Source organism: Brachyhypopomus gauderio, chromosome 13 (genome assembly GCF_052324685.1).
Source record: "Brachyhypopomus gauderio isolate BG-103 chromosome 13, BGAUD_0.2, whole genome shotgun sequence".
NCBI lineage: Eukaryota > Metazoa > Chordata > Actinopteri > Gymnotiformes > Hypopomidae > Brachyhypopomus > Brachyhypopomus gauderio.
In genome coordinates, this window is record NC_135223.1 from 12,510,012 (window position 1) to 12,537,431 (window position 27,420).

At 43.6% G+C, this 27,420-nt stretch overlaps 2 protein-coding genes across 4 annotated transcripts; both read left to right on the forward strand.

Annotated features, from left to right (window-relative positions):
- Nucleotides 1-638: 638 nt before the first annotated feature.
- Nucleotides 639-7,536, forward strand: anxa13 (annexin A13). The gene is made up of 11 exons (XM_076970993.1): nucleotides 639-741; nucleotides 1,569-1,644; nucleotides 2,238-2,332; nucleotides 2,740-2,910; nucleotides 3,241-3,274; nucleotides 3,761-3,840; nucleotides 4,608-4,676; nucleotides 4,776-4,877; nucleotides 4,985-5,060; nucleotides 5,439-5,551; nucleotides 6,194-7,536. The coding sequence occupies exons 1-11, from the start codon at nucleotides 727-729 to the stop codon at nucleotides 6,311-6,313; spliced, it is 951 nt and encodes a 316-aa protein (XP_076827108.1). The 5' UTR covers nucleotides 639-726; the 3' UTR covers nucleotides 6,314-7,536.
- A 154-nt stretch (nucleotides 7,537-7,690) lies between these two features.
- On the forward strand, nucleotides 7,691-17,173 carry LOC143473835 (coiled-coil domain-containing protein 106-like). 3 transcript variants are annotated; one of them, XM_076970994.1, is made up of 6 exons: nucleotides 7,691-7,835; nucleotides 8,282-8,541; nucleotides 9,015-9,238; nucleotides 9,837-10,031; nucleotides 10,411-10,611; nucleotides 15,700-17,173. In XM_076970994.1, the coding sequence occupies exons 3-6, from the start codon at nucleotides 9,034-9,036 to the stop codon at nucleotides 16,041-16,043; spliced, it is 945 nt and encodes a 314-aa protein (XP_076827109.1). In that variant the 5' UTR covers nucleotides 7,691-7,835; nucleotides 8,282-8,541; nucleotides 9,015-9,033; the 3' UTR covers nucleotides 16,044-17,173. The 3 variants fall into 3 exon arrangements, with proteins under 3 accessions (XP_076827109.1, XP_076827111.1, XP_076827110.1); XM_076970996.1 differs by having other exon boundaries at nucleotides 8,282-8,443; XM_076970995.1 differs by lacking the exon at nucleotides 8,282-8,541.
- The last annotated feature ends 10,247 nt before the right edge of the window (nucleotides 17,174-27,420 follow it).

Genomic DNA, 27,420 nt, shown 5'->3' on the forward strand with positions numbered 1-27,420 from the left:
CTCTCTCTCTCTCTCTCTCTCTCACACACACACACACACACACACACACACACACAACTTCAGTTCCAGCTTTCATTTAATTGATGTTGACGTAGGGCAGTTATTTTGAACAGCTTTTGGTTTACGTGGCGGAGGATTGTCGTCAGTCGTTACGGTGTTTGTATTGTGGCGTGTGAAGCCGTGTATTGTGGAGCTTAATGGCGAATCCGTGTGTGTGACTCAGTCTGTCAGTTAACTGACTAACGTCAGTTCAGTTCCATTTTTCATCCGTGTGGTCATCATTATAGGGCAACGTGTCATTAAGTGCAGTCTGAGCTAATTCACACACACACACACACACACACACACACACACACACACACACACACACACACACAAGTGATTACTAGGGGGCTGTGGTACACACGTGCACCCCCGCCCGGGGAGTAGTTGGGGTTAAGTGCCTTGCTCAAGGTCACGTCAGTCATGTACCGGAGAATAAACGTAAGACGTTTAAATGATCACGTCGCCGTTTCTTATATCATATGGCGGGAAATGCTCCATTATCTGGAAATAACGTTTTATATAGGGGAGCGAGTACATGGTTAATTCCCAGTCCGTTATTTGGTAACGTGATGACGTCGGTACCGGAGGGCGGTCGTACGGTGTTTGGTGCGGGTCGTTAGAGGAGCGCCCTCACATTCCCAGCTGGGCTTCGGACTACTTCCAACGGACCAAATATCCAAAATGGGAAACTGTCAAGTGGGTATCACTACCGGTCGGGTACTCGTTTATTACATATTACATAGTTTTGGTATTATACTAATGGTATTGCCAGTTTTACTAGTATTAGTTGTATTTACAGAATGGCGTTCTGTAGTTTAAGATACACCTCTGCAGTCCTGGTAAACTGGGGCTAACGCTCGATTTATAAAAAAAAAAGTAGTAAAACAGCTGACACGGAATCTGAATTCACGAATCCAGTCGTGTGAGCCATAAAATATATCGGGTTATATCGCATCAAAATCTACACCAGATGTTGATAATGGCGCAGGACTGTCCGCTCGTGTCTCGATTTGTCTTGTAACTTGTATCTAGCTGAGAACTAATACTGGATAGTTATATTTAGAAGGCAACTGAAACGTGCGCTTTAGTCATTTAACGCTATTTTTATCTAACGTGGTAAAAACGTAAAAAGAGGAAGCGGGCGCTCCTGTGCGGAGTTGGTCGGGATCCCGTTAGTGTGAATGTAGACTGCGCCACATCAGAGGCGACGGGCGGAGCGCAGTGGTGGCGCTGCGCGCGCACATCGGGCCCCTCTTTGTGAAGAGAGGGGCCCCCACCAGCCACCACTGGTTTGTGTTATACGCCCAGTTTGGATTCACAGCGCCAGGATGTTCCTAGCCAGTGTTGTTCAAGCATATGTCGTCGTCCCGTCGTTAACCTCTCTTCCAGCTCATATGAACTGCCTATGACTGTGCTTTGAAATTGTACCTTGGGGTATTAAACCAGTTGTGATGTTTTTTTGCACTTTGCTGTGAGGTGTTTGTTGTTTGTAAACGTTTATGCTCGTTTCTAATTTTCTACAGCCAACGATTGTTCCATATGACGACTTCGATGTAGTGGCTGACATCAAGGCGATCCGCAAAGCCTGTAAAGGCTTAGGTGGGCTGTTGGTCAATTTGTATGTCAACCTGTCTGTCTGTCTGTCTGTCTGACAGCATGTCTTTCTGCCTGTCTGTCACCCATCCAGTTTTTATAAAACTTGGTTTTAAAGGAATCGACAGACTCCTTAAATAAAGAGTCCCCTGTTTAAAGGAGAAATGCCAAGCATGACAAAAGCGCCAAGCTCCAGTCACACACATATAATTCCACAAATCCTGTTTATTTCACAGTGAATGGCGTGTTGTTGTTAAGCACATCCTCAATGCATTTTCGCCTTTTTACGTTTCCAAAACCACAACTGCTCCACCCTACTTTGAATCAACATAGTGCGGTTGTAGTTTTATACCATTCTTTACAAACAACACGGTTATTAAAACAAATCATTTAGACTATAAAACTGACAGTTTATGGTTGATTTTTTAATGTTGTTTTTGCATTCCAAGCTCTATCTACGAACAGAGCTCCTTCCCAAACCCTTAAGTGTGTCAGGGAAACTCCGCCAATACACGTGGCTTGGCTTTGAGAGGGCGTGTGGACATTTTTCTCCTCACAGTAACTGTGTTTAGATTGTACTTCTTTCCTATCCTCTCCAGGCACTGATGAGGAAGCCATCATTAACATCCTGGCCAATCGCTCGGCAGCTCAAAGGATGGACATCAAACAGGCCTACTTTGAGAAGTATGATGATGTAAGGATGGAAGCGTAGCTTCATGCTTGATTGCTTCACTGGTCATTATTAACATTGTCTTTAAACAAAGTCAAACTATGTTATCAGTGAAAAATGGCTAATGGTAATGACTCTGTGTTGTGATTCTTTTGCTGAGTGCTAAAAATATAAAGTTGTAAGTGCTAGAATAGCCTGCATGCTATGATGCCAGTGGTCTGAGACCCTCACACTTAAGCTATAGTCAGAGATTCAAGGGCCATGGATGTTATGTGGTTGTCTGTGAAAAAAATAATTAAATGCTATGTTGGCTTTCAAATGATGGACAATGTGTGAGTGTCCAATGCACTCAAAATTACTGAACTGATGAAACATATATAGAACAGCGCATAATTATTTTGGGGAAACATTTGTTTTTGCTTGGTGTGCAGGAGTTAGTTGAGGTGCTAAAAAAGGAGTTGTCAGGGAGTTTTGAGAAGGCCATCCTCGCCATGCTGGACCCGCCCCACGTGTTCGCCGCCAAGATGCTTCGCAAGGCCATGAAGGGGGCGGGCACGGACGAGGACGTGCTGGTGGAGATCCTCTGTACCGCCAGCAACACCGTACGTCCTGCCGCCTCAGCAGAGCGTCAAGACACATTACGATACGCGTTATTCTCACGGCTCTATTTAAACAACCAAAAATACTTTACAACTGTCATTAGGATACACGGGTAATATATGCATTGTAAGACAAAACAGGAAAAGGAAAAAATGTTAGCGCATGTAAAACTCCTTCATGAAAGGGTTATTTCTTTCAGCAGGGTTTGATGAGAATAGCCATGACTTCTGTTAACCAAGGGAAGAAGAAATATCGCTGGGTTGTTTTAATAAGGCGTGTTTTCTGCTTAAGGATGTTGAGCACATTGTTTCCTCATTCCTCATTTCCTACAGGAGATTTCTACTTACAAGGAAGCCTACTTCCAAGGTAAGAGTGACTGAGGAAGCTGTTTTCCACAGCAGTCCTGAATGCTAATGCTGTAAACTGGGAAAGCTGCTATGCTATCGCTTCTGTTGGTATGGCTGTTCTAGTCTGCAGGTTATTTTTGAGAATAATGAAAGCGGTGTTTTCATTCGCTCCACCCTTTAATCAAACTAGAGAAGGAAGCTAACATGATGTGCGTTATCTGGGCTAACATCCTTTGACCTGCACACAGGACACTGGAATTAGCGCTTTGATTTGCTGTACACCCATCCACATGGAGCATACTGTATACTCACTGGGATTTATATTTGTAAAGCAATAGCTCGTCCCTGATGTGTGTCCTTGATTCTGACTGGGAGGACAAATACGGTCATTGATTTTACGTCCCTCTGAGCTTGTCTGGTGAAGAGCTGTTGAGTTTTGGTTTACTGTGTGCACGCGGTGACAGGTCCCCGCCATGCCCTCTAACCCCAATCCTGTTCGCTATAGTGCATGAGAGGGATCTGGAGGCTGATGTTGCTGACGATACCAGCGGTGATGTCAGGAGGCTGCTAACCCTGCTCCTCGAGGTACACAGCCTGGTTTGTTCCTCTCTCAAAATGGACGCCTGCCAGCTCACCAAAGTGGCCTCTCTACAGGGTGAAACTGAGCTGTCTGACCGCTATTTCCCACCCTGGGCCCCTCCCACTCTCTCCACCCCCCCCCCCCCCCCCCCCCCCCCAAGCCCCTCCCACTCCCTGTGACCTTGGAGGCATTCCAGCCTGGTAGGCTTTCAGCTCAGGTTTGCAGGAGATGTGCTCAGACTTCGATGACATGCCTCTGAGTCAAAGGACAGCGTTTCACTTTCTTGTTGCTGACTGGCTGAAATGAAGCTGTCTTAGTCTTGTAGGGCTCACCAAGGGAACTCAAAGGACATACACTGGCATATGTTTACAAGAGATAGGTGTATTTGCATCGTTTTTTTTTATTTGTAGAAAACAGTCGTCACATTTGGAGGCAAAGAACAGTGTTTTGGTTGTTCATGCTTAATTCTTATTTGCAAATCTCAGTCTGGCATGTGAGTAAATTCACAAATCACTTTATTACAAACACCTTCCTTGTACCTGTCTGGCTTCTTCTGTAGGTATGCCTATTTTAAAATGCATTTTTAAAGTGCACAAATAAACATGAACTCAACAGGCTCCCTTGAGCTACCTCGGACCACGGAGGTCCTGTGGTCAGACTGAGCGCTTGTGTCTGGCCAGAGGAACTGACGGGCAGCCGTGGAGAACGCACACACTCCAGAAGGACACTTGAAGGCCTTGTACATGTCCTCTTATGGCCTCCTTTTCTTCAGGGCAATCGAGATGAGAGCTACGAGGTGGACGATAGCCTGGCTGAGCAAGACGCCGTATCTCTGTTTGAGGTGAGGTGTGTTTTCATGTCAATATGAGAAAATGTCACCGTTTAGGTTTTTTTTTTGTTACAGGATTCAGAGGACTTTGTTTGTTTGTTTGTCCCCCAGGCTGGAGAGGGCAGCTTGGGCACGGACGAGTCCACCTTCAGCTACATTCTGGCCACCAGGAACTATCTGCAGCTACAGGCTACATTCAAAGCATACGAAGCCGTGAGTTGGTGTTGTGTCTCCAGCTCTTGCCGGGTGCTGACAGCACAGACCAGACAGAAAACAGCGTCACCGCAGTGTCATTGAGTTTCATCTCCTAATTGTTTTAGATTTCTGGAACAGACATCTTGGACACCATCGAGAATGAAACCTCTGGAACTCTGAAGGCCTGCTACGTTGCACTGGGTGGGTATGAAAGATTAACCATCACCTAGGTGATGTCCTCCAGAGATGGGCCTCCTTTTGTGTTTCTGTAACATATTTGCTAAAGCTACAGAAATAAGTTGGCAAAGTCATTGTGTGTTTAGCGATAAGACTTTCAGGTTTTGAATTAACATGTTAAAGAAAGATGTTAAAGAACCCATGGTTCTCCTGCTCATGTGTTGAAGTTTCAGTATTTTATATTGAATGTGTTCCAGTCCTCAGATGTTGCTGCTTTCACCGTGTTTTTACCAAAGCCGATTATTGGACACTGATGAGTTACAGCCCAGTGAACCATAATTCAAGTGTACAGGAGTTATTTTGTGTTTGTGAGAATGGAGTGATTCATCTTTTTGCCCACAGTGAGATGTGCCAAGAACCCCCAACTCTACTTCGCCCGCCGGCTCAATGATGCTATGAAGGGCGCAGGCACTGATGAGGACACCCTCATCCGAATCATCGTGGGCCGCTCGGAGGTAGGACCCCTATTGTTTTCCTTTGGTCCTAGTTCCTGCTTACTTCCCCTTGTATAAACTAGATGAAAAAAACATGTAGTGGTGACATTTTTTTTTGTTTGGAAGTTACATAATACGTAGTGAATGACACTTACATAATAAGGTACAGTTCCAAAATGTAATCAATACTACATTAGTTGAACTACTGTGAACTATAAAATGGATGTCAGCAAGGGCTGTTTTGGGCCTTGGGCCTTTAATGTGCATATCATGTGCCTGTTGTGACATTACAGAAATGTACATTGAAATTTTAGACGACAGGTCACTGCAGTCTCTGACTGGGCTGTGGTTAAGTGTAATGAATACCGGACCAGTAGCCTAAATGCTTGTGGTTGAATGATGAATCAAAACTAGCAAGAACCAGTTTGCATAATTTACAGTTTCTCCATCTACTACGAGTTTCCATTATTACCAACATTAGCCACTGTGGACACAGATCACATATCCTAATGTGGCTAACATTTAGATGCCACCAGTTCCATTTGTGTTCTACTTTAATTATTGATAGCAAATGTAGTTTTTCTGCTGAGGTTCTCCTGAGCAGCCTTGCTCATGTTGTGAATCTCAAGCCTGACATGCCGTCTCTCTGCTGTGTTTGAGCAGGCTGATCTGGAGACCATTAAAGACATGTACCTGGAGAAATATGACGTTCCTCTGAAGGAAGCCATCAAATCAGACTGCGGCGGTGACTTCAAGCGCCTCCTGGTGGCCATCTGTCATTAAGCCGTAGAGCCAGATGCATGCACAGTAGTAGGGAGGACAGTAGGTGACTTGCACTGGCTAATATGTGGAATTAACTAACACTAGATATATGTTGGGTCCAACTGTGCACACAAACACTTGACATTTTGTATAGTCAAATGCAGAGCTGTGAACCTTCGATTCAACACCTTCCTGATGCATTATTTTAGAAGCTACATGTCCTTTTGTGGAATGGCAGAATACATATTGTTCTTGATTAATAACACCCTTTTAGCTGAGATTCATATAGCTGTGTCCCACTATTCAGTCACAAGACTGGCCCAGCTATATTTTTGGTAAGCGGAGTCTATTTCTTGGCCTGGTGAGGTGATTAACAGAAGGTTGTTTTGAATGTTCGAAAGGTATTTGAATGGTACATATATACTCTTGAGTTAGTTAATTTGAAACATAGACTCTTTCAGTGCAGAAAATACTGAGGTAAAAAAAACCCACACACACATAGTGTAAAGGTCAAATATTAATCAGGACTGTGTAAAAGGTCAAAAGGTCCACATGAGCAGGTTGTGTTACCAAAGCAACGCTTATAAAATGTCATGATGCCAGTATTTTATCATGTTCTCTGTCCATCCTAGGGAAGGGTTATCAGGAATCTTTCCTTAACCAGCTTTAACACAGGAAACTGATGCTTCTATGACTGTTATAAATATTTGCTGTGCAGTTTTATTCAGTTGAAGGCTGTGAAAAACGATGAATGAGTTCATGAAGGAGATGGGAATAACTGAAGAAGGGCGTGTTGTTTTATTTACAGTCAGCTACAGGATGAGCAGGTTTCTAACATACTTTGTGAAGGAGGTGTGTTTTCACACGTCTCAGATTCAATCATTATCACTTATGATCAGCTCTATTTTTATCATTGTAATACTAACACAAACATGTTTTGAATGTATTCACAATCTATTTTATTATGAATTGTATTGAGTATTTATGTGGTTGGAAGGAGTCGTTGGACAGTAAATAGTCTGCTGACGTCTTTTGAAACACCTGTCACATTGTTTATCACTATGGCAGCTGTTTTTAACAAGCAAATTTTAACAAATCTAATCAACTTCCATTTTCCTTTTCTATTGAGTGTGACTAAAAGTTCCGTTACTACATCCTATGGAAAGGAATGAAAGACCGGTAGCACCCTGTTAAAACCAAACACTTTGATTGTGTTGCTATCCAAATAAAACAAATACAAGTTATTACGATTGTTTTAATGTTGTTGTTCTGCCCTCTGAATTCAGGCCAGTACATAAAGAGACTGAACTTGATTATTATTTGTAATAATTAATTCATAAGTACTTTACAGCAATAGCACTCGTTTTTATTTAGTTATTTCTGACTCTTATTTTGACAATAATACAGGAACAAGCTGTGTATTATGGGATGGGAGGAATTTGCGGCAAAGTTACTTTGGAGAGCAGACGTTAATGTGCAGAGCAGATGCTAATGTAAAAGCCTTCCTGTTTGCACATTTCTCATGCCCTCGAAAGCAACGGTCGTAAATTGGATTGTTTATAAGCCCAACCGAGATGAACATCTAGGCTAGACCTGTGTGTGTTACACATAGCGTTATTCTTGTACTACGAGATCGCCACTAACGTTTGCATTGGCAGTCAACTGTGTTAAAGGCATTCAGTGTTGTGTTTGAGATAGGAGACATAAGTTTTTTTCTGTTTTATATTTGTTACAGTTTTACTCTTGAACTTTCACATGTCATGCAAGAAGATTGAATAAAGGAGCAAGTTGAGTTTGGCTGGCTGTTTACGTTAACATACTGAGTGTACACGTAGCGAGAACAGTTCAGTTGTTTATTGTAAAACCCTTATTGTTTTATTTTGTTTACTGTTTGGATGTTGTGTTCCTACAATGCGCTTCAAAATGTAGGAATAACAAATAAAAACAAACATTAAAATCCGTAAAATGCTCAAATCTTTCACCGAGCAGGATGCTTGGCCACATTGGTGCACTCAAAGTCCCGGGGTGCCTTGCAGCGCTGCGCGCTCCTCCAAATGGTGGATTATTCTCATCTCGTCATCCAGCACCACTGAAACGGTTATAGCTGTTCGAGCGCAGGGCGATTGTCATCTGTACTGGCCCGTTTCGTAGGTTCGAATACTAATTCGACTTTTGCTATCTCACGTGGAAACAAATGTCTAACACTTGGTTACCGATCGCCACAGTGCGCTGAAAACGGCACAGTAAAGGTACAGTACTCGAATGCATGACTGTAAAGGTGCTGCGATGCTGCTGAGGCTGTGAAGCTTAATGACATTTTCATCCATCTTGGCATACTAATTATCGCACGGTATTGTCTGTAGGCATTATTAGTCCGTGTGCATATGTAGAGCATTCAGATTAAATAAACGCGTTTTCCTCCATTACAGAAACAAAAAGGAATATATTAAGCGGTGTTAATTATTAATTATTGCGCCAAATAATTGTTGTTATATGGTAGCGGTGTGTTTGAAATTCGTGGATCCGATTTTCATCAGAACGAACGGGCTTCCACGGATATTCCACGAATGCACGCAAAACGAGCTTTGGTAGAAAACTTTAGTTTTGTATGCGCTGGGTTAAAGTCGTTGCAAAGTAGTTAATTTCATTTTCGTTTATAAACAGTCTACTATGCCACTTTTGCATGCTTTAAATTGTTTGCCCTTCAACTTCTCGTCTGCAGCTGGTCAAGATAAGAAGAGATGTCATCTCTGTGGCAACAGGATCCTACTGCGTTTTCTCCAGGTGGAGAGATCGACTCCAGTTCGATGAGGTCGAAATCCCGGGTGAACTCGCAAAGTTGGATGAAGCAGGAGACGGACGCCCAGCTCATCCAATGGAGAACCATGACCCCAGGAGTTGGAAGTGACGCAGAGCAGGACAACACGCCGACCAGCGCTGTTTCCAGTAATGTGTTCTTGTTAGATAACTCATCTGAAAAAAATATCAGTTCATATATCTATTCCAATGTTGTGAAAATGTTACAATGTTACTTCAGTCAGAAACCTGTATACACATATGTTACACATATAACATTTTTGTAACATATATATATATAATATATATATTTCAGCATAGGACAATAGAAGGCATTTTGGCCTCTAATTCCTCAAATTGTTCTGCTGTGTGTCAGATAACAAAGGTGAGGGCAAGCTATGTCAGCACTTAACAGCACTCCCAAGCTTTCTAATCATGCTAGTTAAACTGTTGTTGCGTGGTGTGAAGCACTTTACGTTATGCAACCTGTGAAGTGACCTGTTTAAACAGCACAGAGGAAATGGATTTTACATAAACATCCTTCGATTCGGAAGACTGATTGATTGGACAAACCAGTGAACAGGAGGTTTGAGTTGAATCGGTGTTTTTCCGAGCCATGCATAGCATGGCTGCTCTGTACATTTGATGAATTTCAGGTAGCATGAAGCTCGAACCACAGCTCCCCTATGATTTGTTAGCGTGACATAGCATAGTACACCACATAGCTGTGTGGTTGCATCCCCTCTAGCGGTGACTCCAGCTGGGGACGACTTGCCCACCAGTGCCGTGCTGACCATCACCAAGCTGCAGTGTCTGCTGGAGCGGAAACAGGAGAAGATAGAGGCTCTGGAGCGGCAAGTGGAGGACCTGCAGCAGGACCGCAACTTCCTCCGCGCGCAGATCGAGAACCTGACCAGCACGCGTCGCATGGCCGCCGCGGAGGGTGGGTGAGGCCGGTCCACTGCGTTTATTCAGAGGGTATCGAGGGATGGTGGCTGTGGCACCGTCTGATTGGCTCTCCTCCTTCTGTGAGAGTGTTTCTTAGTGAGACCGCTGCATGCTCTCATGAGAATGCATCCTTTACAAATTACTTTCTGTTCAAACATATTGATTAATTTCTATAGTCACCAGACACTACTATGGTATATACAGCCAGAAGGGAGAAAAAAGAGAAAAAAATGGAAAAATAAAGCCAACATGCACAAAGCAGCCTGATCGGGGTGCCCTGTGCTAGGACCGATGCTCTTATGAAAATCTGAGATGCTCTGTGACGTGTGGTAACTGCTGGCCTATTGACTTGTCCTTGTGTTTGGTTCCTTAAGGAGGCCAGCCAATGTACTGTGAACCCAAAGCCCACAAGAGGCAGGGGCCAGCCTCCCTAAGCTGCAGTCTGAGCAGTGAAAGCGTCTCAGACGGGTCTCTCTCTTCAGCATTGTCTGCTGCGTCTGTGGACGTCAAGAAGAAGAAACATCATAAGGAGAGGAGGAGAGGAAAGAAAGGCAAAGACTACAGCAGGAAGAGAGGTACAACCTAAAACCTGATAGGACACACAAGCACACGAGCCTTGATGTCTCCAGTCACTCTACATTGTCATCAGTCAATTTCTCAAATTGTCTTTAGGAGTGGGTCCTTACTTACTTTGTAAGCGCATCATGTAGGTGTTCAGTCTGTAGCCCAACAGACATATATATATATATATTTTTTTTTTTGTCAATTGTGATTTTTTCACCGCAATCGAAATTTTTTACCCATCTGTGCAGTTAGAACACACACACACACTAGGGGGGCTGTGGATCACACGTCCCCAGAGCGGTGGGCAGCTCTAGCCCGGCGCCCGGGGAGCATGTTCACATGTGCAGTGTGTATTCAGCCAACCTCCAAATCAATGGTCACCAGGACTGGCGCTAGAAATGTACCATCATGCTGAGTTTGCCAACTCTAACACATTTGATCCTGACAATCTGTTTATTTTCAACACCCTGATTGGCTCGACCAGGTGTAGGAGGAAGGAGCTAAACTCTGCAGGAAGGTAAAACTCCAAGTCCATTTCTGTAGCACTTCATCAATGATAACTTACACCACAGGACTGCTGGTCTTGGGCTTGCCCTTGGATATTTTTGCATGGAAGGTCACACTGAACCCAGCAGTGAGATCAAAATATATAAAAAAGCAACGGGACGGCTTCCTACTCTTGTACCACCCAATCAAAATCTTCATTGGTCAAGTACCAGATATTCTGGTGTCAAAGGGAATTAGGTCAGAAATCTCAATGTTCACCAACCAGTATGTGTCTGCCATGTTGGCATTCATGACCAGAAGTTGACCAGAGGTAGAATATGGTTGACCAGGGAAGAAGATGATTGTCCAGGGTAGAAGATGGTTGACCAGGGTAGGAGATGCGTGACACGTCCTGGGCTGCAGCTTGTACTGGTTCTGTTTTAGCACTCCCACTGGAATGGGTCCTTCATCTGAAAACAGGTCACCATGGCAACACAGACGCTCCATCCATGGTAACACCATTATTCTAAAATCTCGGAAGTGTTTTATGAGGGTCTGGAATCTCTGAATGTTTTATGAGGGTATGGGAGACTCACAAATAAATCAGAATAGTGTAAAAGTCCAACATGTTGAAAGCAGGAAAGGCCTTGGGGATTGAGCTGCCTTGTTATAGAATATTGAGTAGAAGTCTCATAAAGCCTGGGTGTTGCTAATAACCTGTGCCATGGTGTCCCAGATAGCAAGCAGAGATTGGTTAGTGAGTAGAGTTGGGGTAGCAAGCAGTCTCTTTTGGCCTTATGCCACTGACTTTTTTTAAGTCTACCCTCAGACTACCAAGATGCAAAACTAGTTTTATGCTCCTCCAGCAGTTTATGTTTTCAAACAAACGAACAGGTTGATAGCAGGGTTTGCACTAGGGATTTGCACTAGGGATTTGCACTAGGTTTGTCAGTGCTTTTTGTGTGACATCAAGTGTCTGCTCTTGGTGCAACACTATGCTGCTTGAACAACTCTGGTGATCAGCTGATCGGAGCCAAGCACCTTTTATAAAGCTGTGCTCATCAGGTTAGCGTCTGGAACACACCGTCTGGGTTAATGACAAAGCATTTAGATGAAAAGGCAGTCATTACATAAATACGTAATACATCTGAACAGCTAAACTTCAGCTCAATTTTTATTATCTTTCCTTTTATCTAGGAAAACAATCTGTACATGTAAGAACAGTAATAAAAATGACAATAATAAGTTTCCTTAAAAACTGAATAAAAATTATTACTGCTGATACAGATATTATTCAGCTACTTTCATAAAAACGAGATTTATCAGGGTGCCGTGCCACTCTAATTACAGTCTGATTATAATCATGTAAATGCAATGCAAGATGAAGCAAAAAGATTATGTAGCTTGCCAGCGGGTGTTGTTTATACATATATTTGTGTGGGAGTATTTTGGTTCCAGAAAAAGTACTATTCATCAAAAACAGGTGCCGTGCTGGACTTGTGAGGCGTTGGTGCAGCACAGGAAACCTCCATCAGCATTTGAACACAGACACACAGTCTCTAATGAGGATCACAGGGCTAACGGGTCAACTGGTGAACCCACATCTCAGTTAGTCTCCTAACGGGACAGGTGGCCAAACCTCCCTTACACAGACGTTTGAAAGCATCACTACGTATGTAAAAAGTTAACTAAGGCAGCGAGAGATAACGGAATCTTTTTTTTCTTCCGGCTGAACTCCCTGGTTCAGATTAGGTTCTTTGTCTCGTCTCAGTATCCTGATGTTGCTCTTCGAATTTTAAGCAAGAAAGTATGGAATTGATTACATGGTCTCAACGCAACTGATACTATTTTTTTCCGCAAGCAGTTATGGGTCTGGAGAACCCACATGTCCAGACGGAACAATCTCAGCTGGATATGTGCTTGACTCGTGGGTGACGTGGCATGGTCTGTGTCTCGCACCTCTCTCCCTGGAAGACGATGAGGATGTATATCTATTTGGAACTTTGATCACTGGGTTTCTGCTAATTAGAATAGGCGTTGCCCTGGTGTATCAGGAAATTACAAGAGTGGGGTCAGTTACTGAACACCCACAGAAATTGCCCAACATGATTGATGTGATTGGTAGAGCTGTTGGATCACAAACTTTGACTATTAAAAACATGGAATGACTTCAGAGGAGGATTTTTTGTGCTCAACCTAGACGGGCTTCTCATTAAATCTACATTCTTGCTTATCTACATTCTCCCTGAAGGTCGTCGTCTTCTTTACCTGCACATTCCCCCACACACAGACTGTCGGAGGATGGCCCTCACTTTTCATTGCAAGCTTTGACACAAGAACAACCTAAGAACAACCTCTGGCTCCGCCTCCCTTCTAGATGAACACGCCTCTCACTGCTTGATTGTCTGTGTCGCCACCATTGCTTACATTTTTTGTGTGCTCACAGACTGTTGTCCTGTCGAGAGAACAATCCACAACCATATGTTTGTTGTCTCCTTCCTAATGTTTATCTCTCTATCTTTCCCCCAATACGTGAACGGCGACGCATTTCAGATGCAGTGGCCACACTGGGATCGCAGTGCCCCAGGCAAGAACGTAATTTCCCGTAACATAATTAAGTCTAGATTTTTTCTTCTAATTACTAACTCAGTGTTCAGTCGTAGCAAATTTGTTATATGTCATATGATTAAAAAAGGTATTTGTACTCAGAATATGTTTTGGAAATAGTTGTAATCAGGTCCATTTTCGTCGATTACATTTTTGATTAGGCAATGGGAAAAAATGAGGTTAGATGATTACATTAGAAGTACTCTAAAATCAGATAAAGAGAAGTCTAAAGTCAGATCAAGAGTAGTCCAAAATCAAATGAGATTCCACTGTTTCTGTGTTTATTATTAATTTTAGTCATATGATTTGTAAGTAGTGCTTAAAAAGAATACTTATTAGAATTGCCTTAAATTTTGGATTTTAGAAAATGCACTTAGGGTGTGTAGTTAGTGTTTAGTTCATTTGGAGGGGATTAAAGCAGAAAGTGATATGTTGAGTTTGAGACCTGGTTTGCTTAGCGTTCACACTGACCTAGTTACCTTCCAGTACAGTACTGATACACTTATTGAACCAATAATAATTATCGTTATAATCAACGATGACAGGGTGGGATGAGCAGATGGAGATTGTAAGAAGTTGGCTGGTCATTTCTTTCCAGCTGAAAGTAAACGGCAGAGCTGGAACCAGCTCAATGACTTCCTGGCCATTCACTAATTACAGAGCTCCCTCTATTTGTGAGGAACCAAAGAGAAGATCATTTTAAAAGGGCTTTGGAAAAACTAAAGCCTGTCCCATGTGTTGATGAACGACAAGAAAACACACCTCCTAACACCAAGCTGGAGATGCATAGAGGTGCTGAGGCCAATCCTCAAGATACTACATCATCTACAAAAACTGACATGTGTTTTCAATAGAAGAGTAGAGAAAACACTGGCAGACAATCTAGAGCAGGGGTGCCCATTACGTCGATCGCGAAGTAGTGGATGAATGACAGGCTATCTCATCCATCTGCACTGACGGTTGTATACACCGTCCCGGTAACAATTTACGTTCGCCACACTCGAGGCGAGGTAGATCTTTCTGACTTGGTCATCTTATAAGTAACTCGCAAGCTGAGAACTTATGAGCACCCCTGATCTAGAGGATATAGACTTCACAAAATAAGACCAGTTCGGAGTCAGTGACTGCCGTCAGGAAAACACAATGATTCTGCCAACATCCTCAACATGATGGTGCATTCTACATCACAAACATCATGAGTTACAATTGGTACTGGAAAATGCAATTTTTGAAAATGAAAAACAATTGGAGAAATATTGCCTTTTATGTTTACTGAATGTGTCTTGGAGCCACAGAGTTGGACTGACTCAATTCAAAGATGTTATTTGGTAGCTATTTTCGAAGTACTGCCATGTCTCTGAATGTATCTGTTGATGGCACCATGGAAAATTAAGCAGCTACTTGATGAAACCACCACTGACATAGTTTAGGTCTCAAAATAACTGATGACAAAGTAGAATGACAAAAATTGGGTAAAAAATTGTTTTACTGTTATATTGTGGTACATAAACACTACAATGAATTCATCTTCTTCATTTTGCAGATACTTATGTTGTACTACCAACTGAAATTGTTTGTGAAAGATTACTAGAGGCAGACTAAATGCTGCTACAATCCTGAACAATTTGAGCAAAATGTCTAGTTGTGGTTAAAAAAAATTACAGGCCTGTATTAGTGGTCTACAAGTCTATGATCTAAACAAACTCATTCCTCTATCAAATGATCCTTAGAAATGTCACAGCTGGCCAGTACTGTACACATTAAAATGAAATAAGCAAATAAGTAAATTCCTACCATGAATATCAAGATGACTTAATTGTAATGATCAACTTACAGGATTGCCTCATGTACTGGAGAGTGAACTTGTGACTTGTACACAAAAATATTTGCAGGTCTCCAAATTTGCTCAATCTCTCAGAGTGTATGTACTTGGAGATTTCTCCATCAAACTATGGGATCCTGTTTCCATCCTACTGTTTAACTCTGTTTTCATTCATCCTGTGCAGCGACTGGGGTACAATACGTCATCCACCGCTACAAGCAGGTCCTCTCCGCCTACAACAAAAAAAAGAACATGAGTGGGGCCTTCCGCCATTACGGCATTGACCGCAACACCATCGCCAACACGGCACCCATAGCCGAGATCCACCTGGCAGCCAAAGAGATGGTGGCGCTGGTGGGCCAGTTCCGTCCACGGGAGGAGACGCTGGTGAACTACGCCCAGCGCTGCGCGTTAGCCATCGAGACTGATGAGGCTCTGAGCAGGCGCATCGAGCAGATGAAGGCGGACGGCGAGCTGCTGCCCATCGCGGCCAAGAAACCCCGGGTGCAATCATTGCTCAGCCACTAGATGGCGACAAAAGACCGTAGTTCAGGTCGTTGGAGGAGACGCGTGCCGATGAAGAGTCTGGAAAGCTCGACATACTCCGCTATTATTATTATTTTTAACTCACTTAAATGCGGTGTTGGAGTAGCCCCTTGTCTTCACTGTTGGTGGAATATTGTGGGTGAGACGTCTGACTGCATGAGCCCTAAACCCCAGCTCCCACCAACACAACACTACTGACTTCTGGGGAGTACTCTCAACACTGAATCTTACAGTTTGTGACTGTGGCAGGCTGACTTTTATAACTTGGCATATTTCTGTATGTATCAGAGAATTTACTGAGGTTTCACTTCATTTACATTTTTGATGGAAAATACCCTAATTTGGCCAGCTGAAATACCCTATAGCTGCTGAAAGTGCAGGTCCAGTGAGGTTGTGTAGTAATGCCTACCTAAAACGCTGGCGTGGACGTGATATTCAGAGTATTTAAAGTAGGACTGCAAATTTCTCAAGCTGTCCGTTAGGATATTACCACATAACCAACACGTATGGGACAGTGTCTGAACTATCTAATAAAAACCAACCAACCAACCACTTCCTTTGTGTTCCTCTGTAAGAAACAGCTCTTGCCCAGGACCAGTGCTACCTTGTGGTCAAATGGCCATCTAAGGTTAAAGCCCTAGAGTGTATGTTTTTTGTGTGTTTTGGAATTTTTATATAATCAAAAAACCTTAGTCTGGTTTAATTTGATGTGTTCTTTATAACAGTGAAATATTGCTGGGATATTTGTGACTGCTAGTATTAATCTCCTTAGTCATTAAAGCTGATTGTTTTAGTCTGCTGGTTTTCTTTATAAATAAACCAATTGTAGCATAAATTGCTGTGTTTCTCTGGGCATTAAGAATAGCTAACATACCAATGCTATTCTTCAGACTGAAACACAGTGTTCAACATGTGTGATCTGAAATAGTCATTAACCTTCATAAGTGATTCTGCTGAAATAAGAGAGTGCTGTTACTTGCTCTGGTAAGGAGTTGTGGGTGCCAAACTTTTCCTATGACGCACCAGTTTGCTGTGTATGGAGCTTATTTGAAGTAGATCTGCGCTAAATATTAACTTTTTTTTTTGCCTTTAGTTTGCACTTTTATTTTGGATTTTGTTGTTATCTCATTTAGTAAATGCATAGAGATCCTTTAATAAACTAGTTTTAGAAACGTTATAATATTGTTTCAGTTTTATAAGGTTTTAAAATATTGTTTTTCAGGCTGTGGGTTAACATGTAGGAATTCCCGCCTACCTTTGTTGATAGTAATATGCAAATGATTCCACAAGCAAAACATGTATAGGCAGAAGATTTGTGTGTTTCAGGGCTGGGAAGAATCATGTGCTCTTATGGTCAGTCATAGCCTGGTGGTTAGGGAACTGGCCTTGTGACCGGAGGGTTGTGGGTTCGATTCCCAGACCTGAGGCCATGACTGAGGGCCCCTGAGCGATGCCCTTAACCCTCAATTGCTCACTTGTATAAAAATGAGATAAAATGTAAGTCGCTCTGGATAAGGGCGTCTGCCAAATGCCGTAAATGTTATGGGACTGATTCTTTTTCATGTGATGATGCCCCTAGATCAGGCCTGTGCAGATGGACGTGCCTGTCGTGTTCAGCCTAGGGTAAGTGACAGGCCAATGTTTTGCAGTGTCATCTCTGCCTTTACATTTTCAGAGGCATCGACACACTAGCAGTGCTGAGCATTTAAATGCACGCTGGGACACACACTGTCTTTTACAAAACTGTTTTTTTTTTTTTTTGCTTTCCTCCATTTTGTGTGTGAGGGTGTGTGTTTGTGTGTGTAGCTTTTGGTTGAGTAACCCACCGTAATCAGTGCCTGTGTGTCGGAGAGAGAGAGCATGTTTAAATTGGTATTTGAAGCAGACAGCTGCATGCTGGGATTGTACTAGCAGGAGGTCCTCCTCCTTCCTCCCTAAAAACACATCTAAACCTCACACTCCTCACAGCATTCATAAAGCGCATTCGCTTCCAAACTGTCCGTGTAACTAGATCATATCACCACTTGGTTTCCTATGCTATTTTCGTGTCTTTCTTTGTAGTATGACTTCCAGTAATCATGTGTTAAATGGGCCGGGGGCAGGACAGAGCACCCACCTGCTCCTCCTTCACAGAGAGCAGCTGTAGCTCTGGTAGAAATGGCCGTGGCTACTGAAGCCTCCACTGAAATAGCCTAAATGGCTGCCGTGCTGGGAGGGTGGGGTTAATGGGGCCTGACTCACACCCGTCAACGTGGCCGTGCGCTCGGGGCCAGCTGCGGAAGCCCTGGCTGTGTGCTGGCTCATTGTAAGGCAGGTGGGGTGTGGGCGGCCCAGAGCCCACGACCGCCGGCATTGCCTCATGCTGTCATTGTTCTACATGAAGCTGCACCCCGGGAGGATCCAAAATGGAGGCTGAACCGAGAGAACACCTGCAGTATTTTTGCAGCAGCTGAATGGTTATTACCCTGCACTGCCCTCTCTGTGAAATACTAATAAGACCGGACTAGTGAAAGAGGCTAGGAAGTCAGGCAGCAGACTTCCTAGTGGACTAACCGTGGTTACATTAGCACAGCTGCGGTTGAGACGGTAGCAGTCAGACGGGTGTAAATGTCTCAGTTTATCGACTGTGTTAGAAATAGCCTACTACATACTACTGGCGTTCTGATTGCCCCAAATCAGTATCCAGTATGCAGTATACGAATAAAAAGAATTTGTTCAGTATGCAAAACATCCCCAGATGACATACTACTTCCACAAAATATTCCAGTATGCGAACAGAGCTATCTTCGGGGTGTACTGCATCCCATCATGCAAGGCTACGTTCATGTGACCCCGTAGTATTCTTTGCTTTTGTTGCATACTGGTAACTGTACTGCATACTTCTACGAGGACCAGTATGCAGTATCCAGTATATCCTGAGTGCAGTATGCAGTATCCAGTATGTAGTAGGCTATTTCGAACACATCCATTGTCTTGGAGTTGGAATTGGATCAACTCGAGCTCAGGAGAGTGGTGCTTTGGGCACTCCAGGCCCTGCTTTCTGCTGTCTGCATTGTGGTGGAACCTTCTTAAGGACCCAGCAGTCCTATAACTGTACAGAGCTCCAACACATTTCAGAATCACATAACTATTTCTTTGAAATTTATTTAAAACTAATGTTAGTATAAATCTTGATATTTAATTACAATTACTTTGAGCTACTCTTTTTTACTTGAGCTACTTTTTTTTTTACATAGAAATTGAATTGACTTTTATTGTCTGGTTCAGAGTATAAAGGGTATGTAGCAGTAAAGAACACCATTAAACGTGCCTTGTCAGACCTTAAATGCTTTTAAAACAGACGAGGAAGAATGTAGAATAGTTCACTCAAACAATACACTTCTGAAATGATAGAAATCACTACATAAGATTCTAGCTCAGTGAGTAAGGTCCTCAGACTTTCTGCCACTGACGGACCCCTAGCAGGGAGCATGTGTCCTAAGTGTCCTAGTGGACATGCTGTGTACTTTAAATGGACAATTAGTCAGCCTTAATGGTGTTCCAGGCCAAGGGCTCGATGGGTAATCACTGCTTGACACTTATGGCTTTTAGTAGAGTCTGTCCTCATTACAGCATTGATTTCCAAAGCTTTTAGACTTTCACGATTATTTACAATAACATCCTGATTTGGAAGCATCTCTGAATTAAAAAAATGCAGTGGTCTTTCTGTTTATTCCAGTAAACAAGAAACCTCAAGGAAAAGCAGGTGTGCTAGGGGTATTGTCTTCAGATTATTCATGCCAGATGAACTTTTCTGGGTGTGGTGTGAGATTTTCCGTGCGGTCCAAGATAATTCTCATTTGCCCTTCATCTCTGGACTGGCAGGTTTCCATTTTGTGCACCTGTGTTTTGGGAGCAGTTTTGGACCAATCTGCTCTCATACGACGTGACAACTCTGCTGATAGATCAAGGATGACAGCTGGGGTGATTGTGTGATTGTAGAAAGAATGTGATTTCATAGGAGAAGGGTGCTGTCTGTCATGACACGGCGTGTTGTCCCGCCCACCTGCGGCAAGCCTGTTCCCCACTTCCCTCTCAGCCATTGCGGTATTCAGTCACTGACGTGCCCATATCCTTTCCACCACTGCCAGGCTGTGTCAGATTGCTCCATCCAGTCTTACTTTTGTATGTTTATTTGTCCGGTATCCCTGGTATTTGTGCTCAAGACATGTGAACTGTGGTAAAACCTCTTCACGACTTTGGCATGATGGTAGAATGGTGGTGGCACTGTCTGAGCTGCAGATGAATGTCTGTCTGGTCTTCACACGGCTTCCTTAACCTGCATGGCGTGCTGTGCGTTTCTGCTTCAGGGAATGTGACTGGTGGCTTAAAATAACCCCCTCGCTGATCCTAAAGTGGGTCAAAACAGGACCACAAGGAATGCAAGAGCTCAGCGTGCTGTGGCAGGGTGCATGCTGGGTAATTTGCCCTGCAGGTACATGGAACGGTTCAGTGTTCAGCCGGCGAGGGGTGGGTAACCACTAGCATCCATCGAAATGCGTAATGACCGTGGCCAATTGAGCTCGCATGACATCACCACACTCCCTCTGTGGGTACATTTCTGTCACCCAAAATTTTAGCCAATCAGGTTGCACGGGGAGGTTGCGGGACTTGGTAATTTTCCGTCTCTCTTTCCTAACCTTGGGGGCTTTTATGTGTGTGTTGGTGGTGTGGTGTGTTGGGGATTGTCAGTACTATCAGTGGTTATTATTATTTTAAACACTAGAGGGTAGACTTGCATCCCTCTAGGACCCCTTGGCTCATGGGATTGAGGCTCTTTGTCACAGAGGTTCATGTTGTTGAGGTCATGATTAGTCTGGTAAATGTGTGTATGAAAGAGTCAGATGCAAGAACAACAAAAGTTTAAAATTACAGCCACTTTGTGGGTGTATATGTTTATGATGAAACTGCAAGATTTTTCTTGGATACAAAGCTCGTATCTACCCATTCAGATGTTGTCTCGTATACCACTAGTCTTTTGTTGTCTGGTTTAGACCATCAAAGCAAGCACGGGCTGTATCTGGAACCCTGTACATTTTCAACATTTTAACAATACTCCTTTTCTTCATTTTCCCCATCCCATCTCTCTCTCACTCATTTTTTCTGTGTCACCCTTTCTCTCTTTAGTGACTGATTTTCTGGCCACACTGTTCAATCAACAAGTCAGCGGGTATTGACATCAGTCACATGTTCCCCATCTGGCTGCTCCTGATAAGGATTTCCTAGAGGATGCTGGGTACTGGTGTCCCTGGCTTTTAATGCAGAGGCGTGATGTATTCGGAAGGAGAAGGGCCCACCAGCCTGCCCCCTTCACTTTCTCCCCATGCTTGGCTCGAGACAGCACAGAGCGGAGAGGAGAGGCAGATAAGAAGGGGAGAGAGGGAGGGGGGATGGGGAGAGAGGGAGAGAGGGAGATGGAGAAGAGTGGAGGGGAGAGGAGAGAATAGAGGGAGGGATGTTGGGCTCAAGACAGCCAAATCACATCACACTTCCATTTTCGGGAGGGAGGAAAACAAAATGGTTTGTCTTTGAGACAGAGAGAGGAAGCAAGAGAGAGAGAGAAATGAGAAAGAGACTGAGCAAGAGAGATTGAGACCGAGCAAAAGAGAGAAACTGGCGAGTGGTGAAACGGACTGATAGTTATCAGTGTTGTGGCTGCAGGATAAATTCTCTCTAATTTAATGAGATATTGACTTGGTTTCATTTCATGTAATGAGATTGGCATTTTTTTCCACAGCAGATGTAGATGTCCTGGTGACATCGGGCAGTAACTGTTTAAATCATTTGATTAAGGTTGTTACGCTGCTTGAGTGTTTGGTGACTGTTTTATGTCTAAGCTAGGACTGTTGGTCTGTGGGGACTGGGACTTTCTGCTTCGGCCCTGGTGTTACGGTTTGGTTGTTTGCCCCTGGAGTTACGGTTTGTAAGCATTTAAAGACAACATAACCCCTTTTTCTATAGTCACAAGGTCATGTTTACACCCAAGGTTCCATTAGACTGTCATTTTCTGGGGCATAGCAGTGGTGGTGATGTCGTGGTAGAGAGGCTGTGTAATGCTGTTTGAGTAGTATCCCAAAACCTCACTGCCCATTAATCCCAGAGATAATAAAAAAATGCTACAAAGCACCTGAGTAATATGACTGTACTTGTGTGTGTGTGTGAGGGGCACATTGAGGGCATCATTTGCTTGGGAAGTGGATCTCTGAGCAGGAAGGGAGAGGCGAAACCAGGGCGAGAAACATCCCCTCTGCTCTCCTCTACTCGGTTGGCCACACCTCCTTTTGGCTCCACCACACATTTGGCTCCGCCTCCTCTCTCATCCAATCACTCGAGTCAGAGGGCCTATGACGGAGGGTTATACGGACGTCAGCAAGACGACAAGGGAGGAAAAGATTACTAAACAGACACAGGTTGAATGGGTAATGTCTTCTCCATTTCCATCAGTTTTTTTCCATTCATTTATATAGGATGCTACTGACTGCATCAGATTAATGCCCTTTAATTCACATAACATCTTGTGTAAGGCTTTCAGAGTTATTCCTATGTTTTCTCAGCCTTTCTTGTGCCATGTATACCGTGGACTAGCTCCCAGTGCATCAGACTCTTTCTACGTCTAAGAACTTGAAGAGAGTAAATTGGACAAAGAGCACAAAAATGCGTGCTGCTGCCTGTAGCTGGCCAATCACAGTCAACACATTACTTGGGCTGTAACCAATCACAATTACAGAAGTGGATAGGACCTGACAACGGTAGCAGAATCTCCTGAGAGGCTTGGTCCTGCCTGGGCCGAGCATAGTTCCTAGATTTTGCTGGATGAAATCTACTGCCTGCCTAAGATACGGATGAAGCCACTCTTGGACAAAACTTTTGGTGTCCTATCATTTTAGTTTCTAATTTGAGGCTGCTGTCCAGAGTTTGACCTCTATTATACCAACAGATGTTTATGACACCGCCTTCATGGCCAGCCACAGTGATGAGGCCAGACGGACATTCCCGAGCATGTCCTTCTGAGCGTGAGCGAGGATCGGAGGGGGGACAGGCAGGGCTGTCGAGCTGGCAGACGTGGAAGTGACGCTTGGTGCCTTTTCACTCCTACAACTGTGTCACGACTGCAGGACGTGTGGCGAATCCAGACGAGCTGGCTCAGTCACACAAGGTGACCAGGCAGAGTAGGATGTCTCCCTTCCTCATAATCTCCCTTCCTTATAAGGAAAACAAGGCTTATTTTATGCCGGCGTACTTGCATTAGATTGCAGGAGTGTTAATCTGGGCTTCATTCAAAGCAGGAGGTGGAAATTTAGGCGCCACTACGCGCCCCCACCCGTGCGTTCTTCTCCACCTTTCTGCATACAACTCAAACCACGTCAGACAGTCCAGCGGTTCTTTCCTGCATCGTTCTGGTTTTTAAGATGGCTGAATGTGTGAATGTGTTGCTGGAACCTGCGTGATGCAGGCTTCTTAAATACAACTTAATCGTTACACAACCACGAGAGATGAGTCATTTAATTTGCTTCTCTGGGGCCATAGCTGTCACGACGCACACGGACATGCACACGCAGGTGTTCCACCCCAGTGGTATACATAGCATACACAGAGCACACAGGGGCGGGAGAGCACTGTCAAATTTGTTTGTTTTTAATAAAATAATATTTGATCGTCAGAGCATGGAATTGCCAGGATGTTGGACAGATGAACCTGAGGACTATCATGCCCTGTTTCTGTCTTTGGCTTTGGCATCGATGTTGTTTGATCCCACGGGTGACACATCTGCTCAGTGAGTGCTGTGTTAGGAGGCGATGAAACACCAGAGCTGACTGCTATAATCCTTTCAGTCATTTCAACCATATTTATGTGTTCAGGAAAATGAAAGGTCTGAGTGAGTGTTTAAAAGAAAAAGACAATCCCTTATCTGTGAAAATTAAAAGTTTACTTCATATGGAGATTAACTTGAAAATTAAATTCATACATCAAAGTGGACTATAAATATAGGTTGAATAAAGGCTCTGAATATCGACTTCAAACAAGGCACATCAAATGCGGTGGAGGACACCCTGATGAGGAGGCGTCGTGTTGACGACGGTTGCCTTTAGATTTGTTCCGGTCACTTGCAGTTCTGTGAGCATCATCTTTAGGTGATTTCATTCAGACTTCCTCTTTGCAGTCAGTTTCAGAACTTACTTGGTTTTAAGCAAAGCTCACGTATTGCAGAGGAAATGTTACGTCTTAGTAACAGGAGAACCAGTTTAATCCTGAAGTTAGAGGCTGTGTGTGGGGTGTCATTGCTTTGGACAAGCACAGATCAGTTTCCCACTGCAGATGAGAAATATTCTTTTTCTGATGGACATCTGGCAGACTTGCACAATGGCATCTCAGTGCAAGAGCCCCACTGACCTCATGACCTCATGACCTGCACCACCTCCACCTCCATGACCTCATGACCTGCACCACCTCCACCTCCATGACCTCATGACCTGTGCCACCTCCACCTCCATGACCTCATGACCTGTGCTAACTCCACCCCCATGACCTCATGACCTGCACCACCTCCACCTCCATGACCTCATGACCTGTGCCACCTCCACCTCCATGACCTCATGACCTGCACCACCTCCACCCCATGACCTCATGACCTGCAACATCACCCCAATGAAACATGCTTCTCTTAAGACACATATGAAATAACAATAAAGTAAACAATTATAATGTTGAGAATCCTACATGCATGTATATAGTAGCCATTCGTCTCTCTCTACTCTCCTTTCTCTCTCATTCTCTCCCTCCCTCGCTCGAGAAGGTGCATTCTCATCTACGTCTGTGTGTTAAGGGTCATTCTCATCTATGTTTGTGTGTTAAGATACATTCTCTTCTATGTCTGTGTGTTGATACATTTTCATCTATGTCTGTGTGTTCAGGGACATTCTCATCTACATCTGTGTGGTAAGGTACATTTTCACCTATGTATGTGTCTTAAGGTGCCTTCTCATCTATGTATGTGTGTTAAAGCACATTCGTATCTACAGTATGTACAGTATGTGTGTTATGGTAAATTCTCATTTATGTATGGATGTTAAGATACATTCTCATCCATGTCTGTGTTAAGGTACATTCTTGTCTATGTCTGTGTGTTAAAGTGCATTCTTATCTATAGTATGTATGTGTTAAGGTACATTCTCATCTATGTTTGTGTTAAGGTACATTCTCATCTATGTGTATATTCCTCATTCCTCTACATTCCTTAATTTCTCCCAATTTGAACATGCATGGCCCATTCCACACCAATTCACACCCACCTTCCAGTGCCTGTCATTTTCTTGCATTTTTTGCTAAATTCTTTTTTCATTGACTGTTATCTCATGTGAAGACTCCTATTAAATTCATGAGACCTTGTAAAATCCTATAGCTCTGCTTCTTTTTTAGTGATGGATTGAATTCTCCCACTACACATACAATGTCACATTGTGCTACTAAGTCAAACATCTTTTTTCCTGCAGAATTCCACATTCTAGTATACTTGGGTTTGTATTATTACCATCATTGTTCAGCATCTAAGTGTGTGTGCTAAAGTCACACACATACATACGTGTTAAAAGCAGCATCTTGGATCTAAATCAGAACAACGGAACATCCTGGTGTTCAGGCCCGTGCGGTTTTCCAGGGTGTCTGTTACCAACACAGCCAGCTAGCTTCCATTTCTGTCAGTCCTAGTGTAGAGGACTCGAACGACAACAAAAAAAAAATGAAAGAATCCACAAAATAGACATTCTCAGATCTTGACCTTCAAGGGTTAATGATTTTTGAAACGTCTGGATGTGCCTGGGGATTAGGTGAATGGAGACGCTGTTTTAAAGGCTGCTGCCATGTTGCCGTCCTAATCTGCTCTTTATGGAGAAAGTCTCCCCAGGGAGCATCTTCACTGATGGTGGCAGAATTAGCACTGTTACATCACCAGCGAAAAAACAGACCTGGGTTAGAATTGTGTCGGCAACAATTCACAAAAAAAAAAATGACAAGTCCTTAGTTTTGAGGTTAGAGCTCCAAGTGGGCAGGTCGTTAAGTGAGAAATGAGAGAGTTCCTTTTCAGATAGAACGGCAGTCTCCACGGTCGTATTATCGCTCTTTTGTCGTCGGTTATTGGTGAATCAAAAAGCAAATGAAGCACTTAAGAGAGTGAATTAACCTCTGACAGTAGGGTGGGCCTCACGGGGACAAAAACGGGTATCGTCCCCGGGGGGAAAACCATTAGGATCAAACACCTGCCCCACTGCGGCCTGCTCCTGTGTGTTTTGCGGAGGCCCCTAATGGGCACTGCGTGAGGCCCCAGGCGGAGGTGCGCTGAGCGTGGAGAGAAGTGGAGAGAGAATGAATCAGTGCAACGGACGCCGTGCACGTGTGCCAGGTGCTTTTCTCAGCTAATGATGCACTCCAGTGGAGCAGAGAGAAGAGGCTTCACATATGTGCAGGTTTCATCTAGCAAAGTGGGGGGAAAAAATAAAAACACACCAAACATAGAGAGTTACTTTAGCAATATATAATTTATATATTGTGTACACATAGAGCTTTTTGTGGATATGGCTACAGTGAAATGTATTTAGTTGTTTGCTTATGCACCATAAAATAATGAAATTTTTTACAGATAACTTATTTATGATGTCTTTGTGTTTTATGACATCTATTACTGCTACTTCCAATAATAATAATTACTAATAACAATAATAATTTTAAATTCCTTTTATTTAAAAAAAAAAGCTTTGTATGGAAAGACTGTCCAGCACTTTAAATGAGGTTCACATTTGCCAGAACTACTGCTAGAGGAAATACAGGACTGGTAAAGGACTAGCAGGACATCATGGCCTTCTGGGACAAATGATGCAGGACTGGCAGGACATCATGTCTTTCTGGGACAAATGTTCCAGGACTATCAGGACATCGAGCACATGGTTGGGGAGACATATGAAGCTGTCTCAAGTGGATGGCCACCCGGCCTATGATACCTGCGATAAGGTCAGTCCCAACCTTGGTTTTGCTTTAGTACTGTGTCTTGCTGTACAGTGGCAAACTGCTTGTAACGCTTCAAGACATTTTATTACTAAAACACAAACAGTCTGCTCCAGCAGACAGCATTGTGATGAGATTCTTCCATCTTCGTGATTACACAATTAGGCTGTTAAAATCTCCTATGAAGAGCAGACCAGAAGTGAGGTCTGGGAGACAGAGCAGACCAGGTCTAAGGTCTGGGAGACAGAGCAGACCAGGTCTAAGGTCTGGGAGACAGAGCAGGCCAGGTCTAAGGTCTGGGAGACAGAGCAGGCCAGGTCTAAGG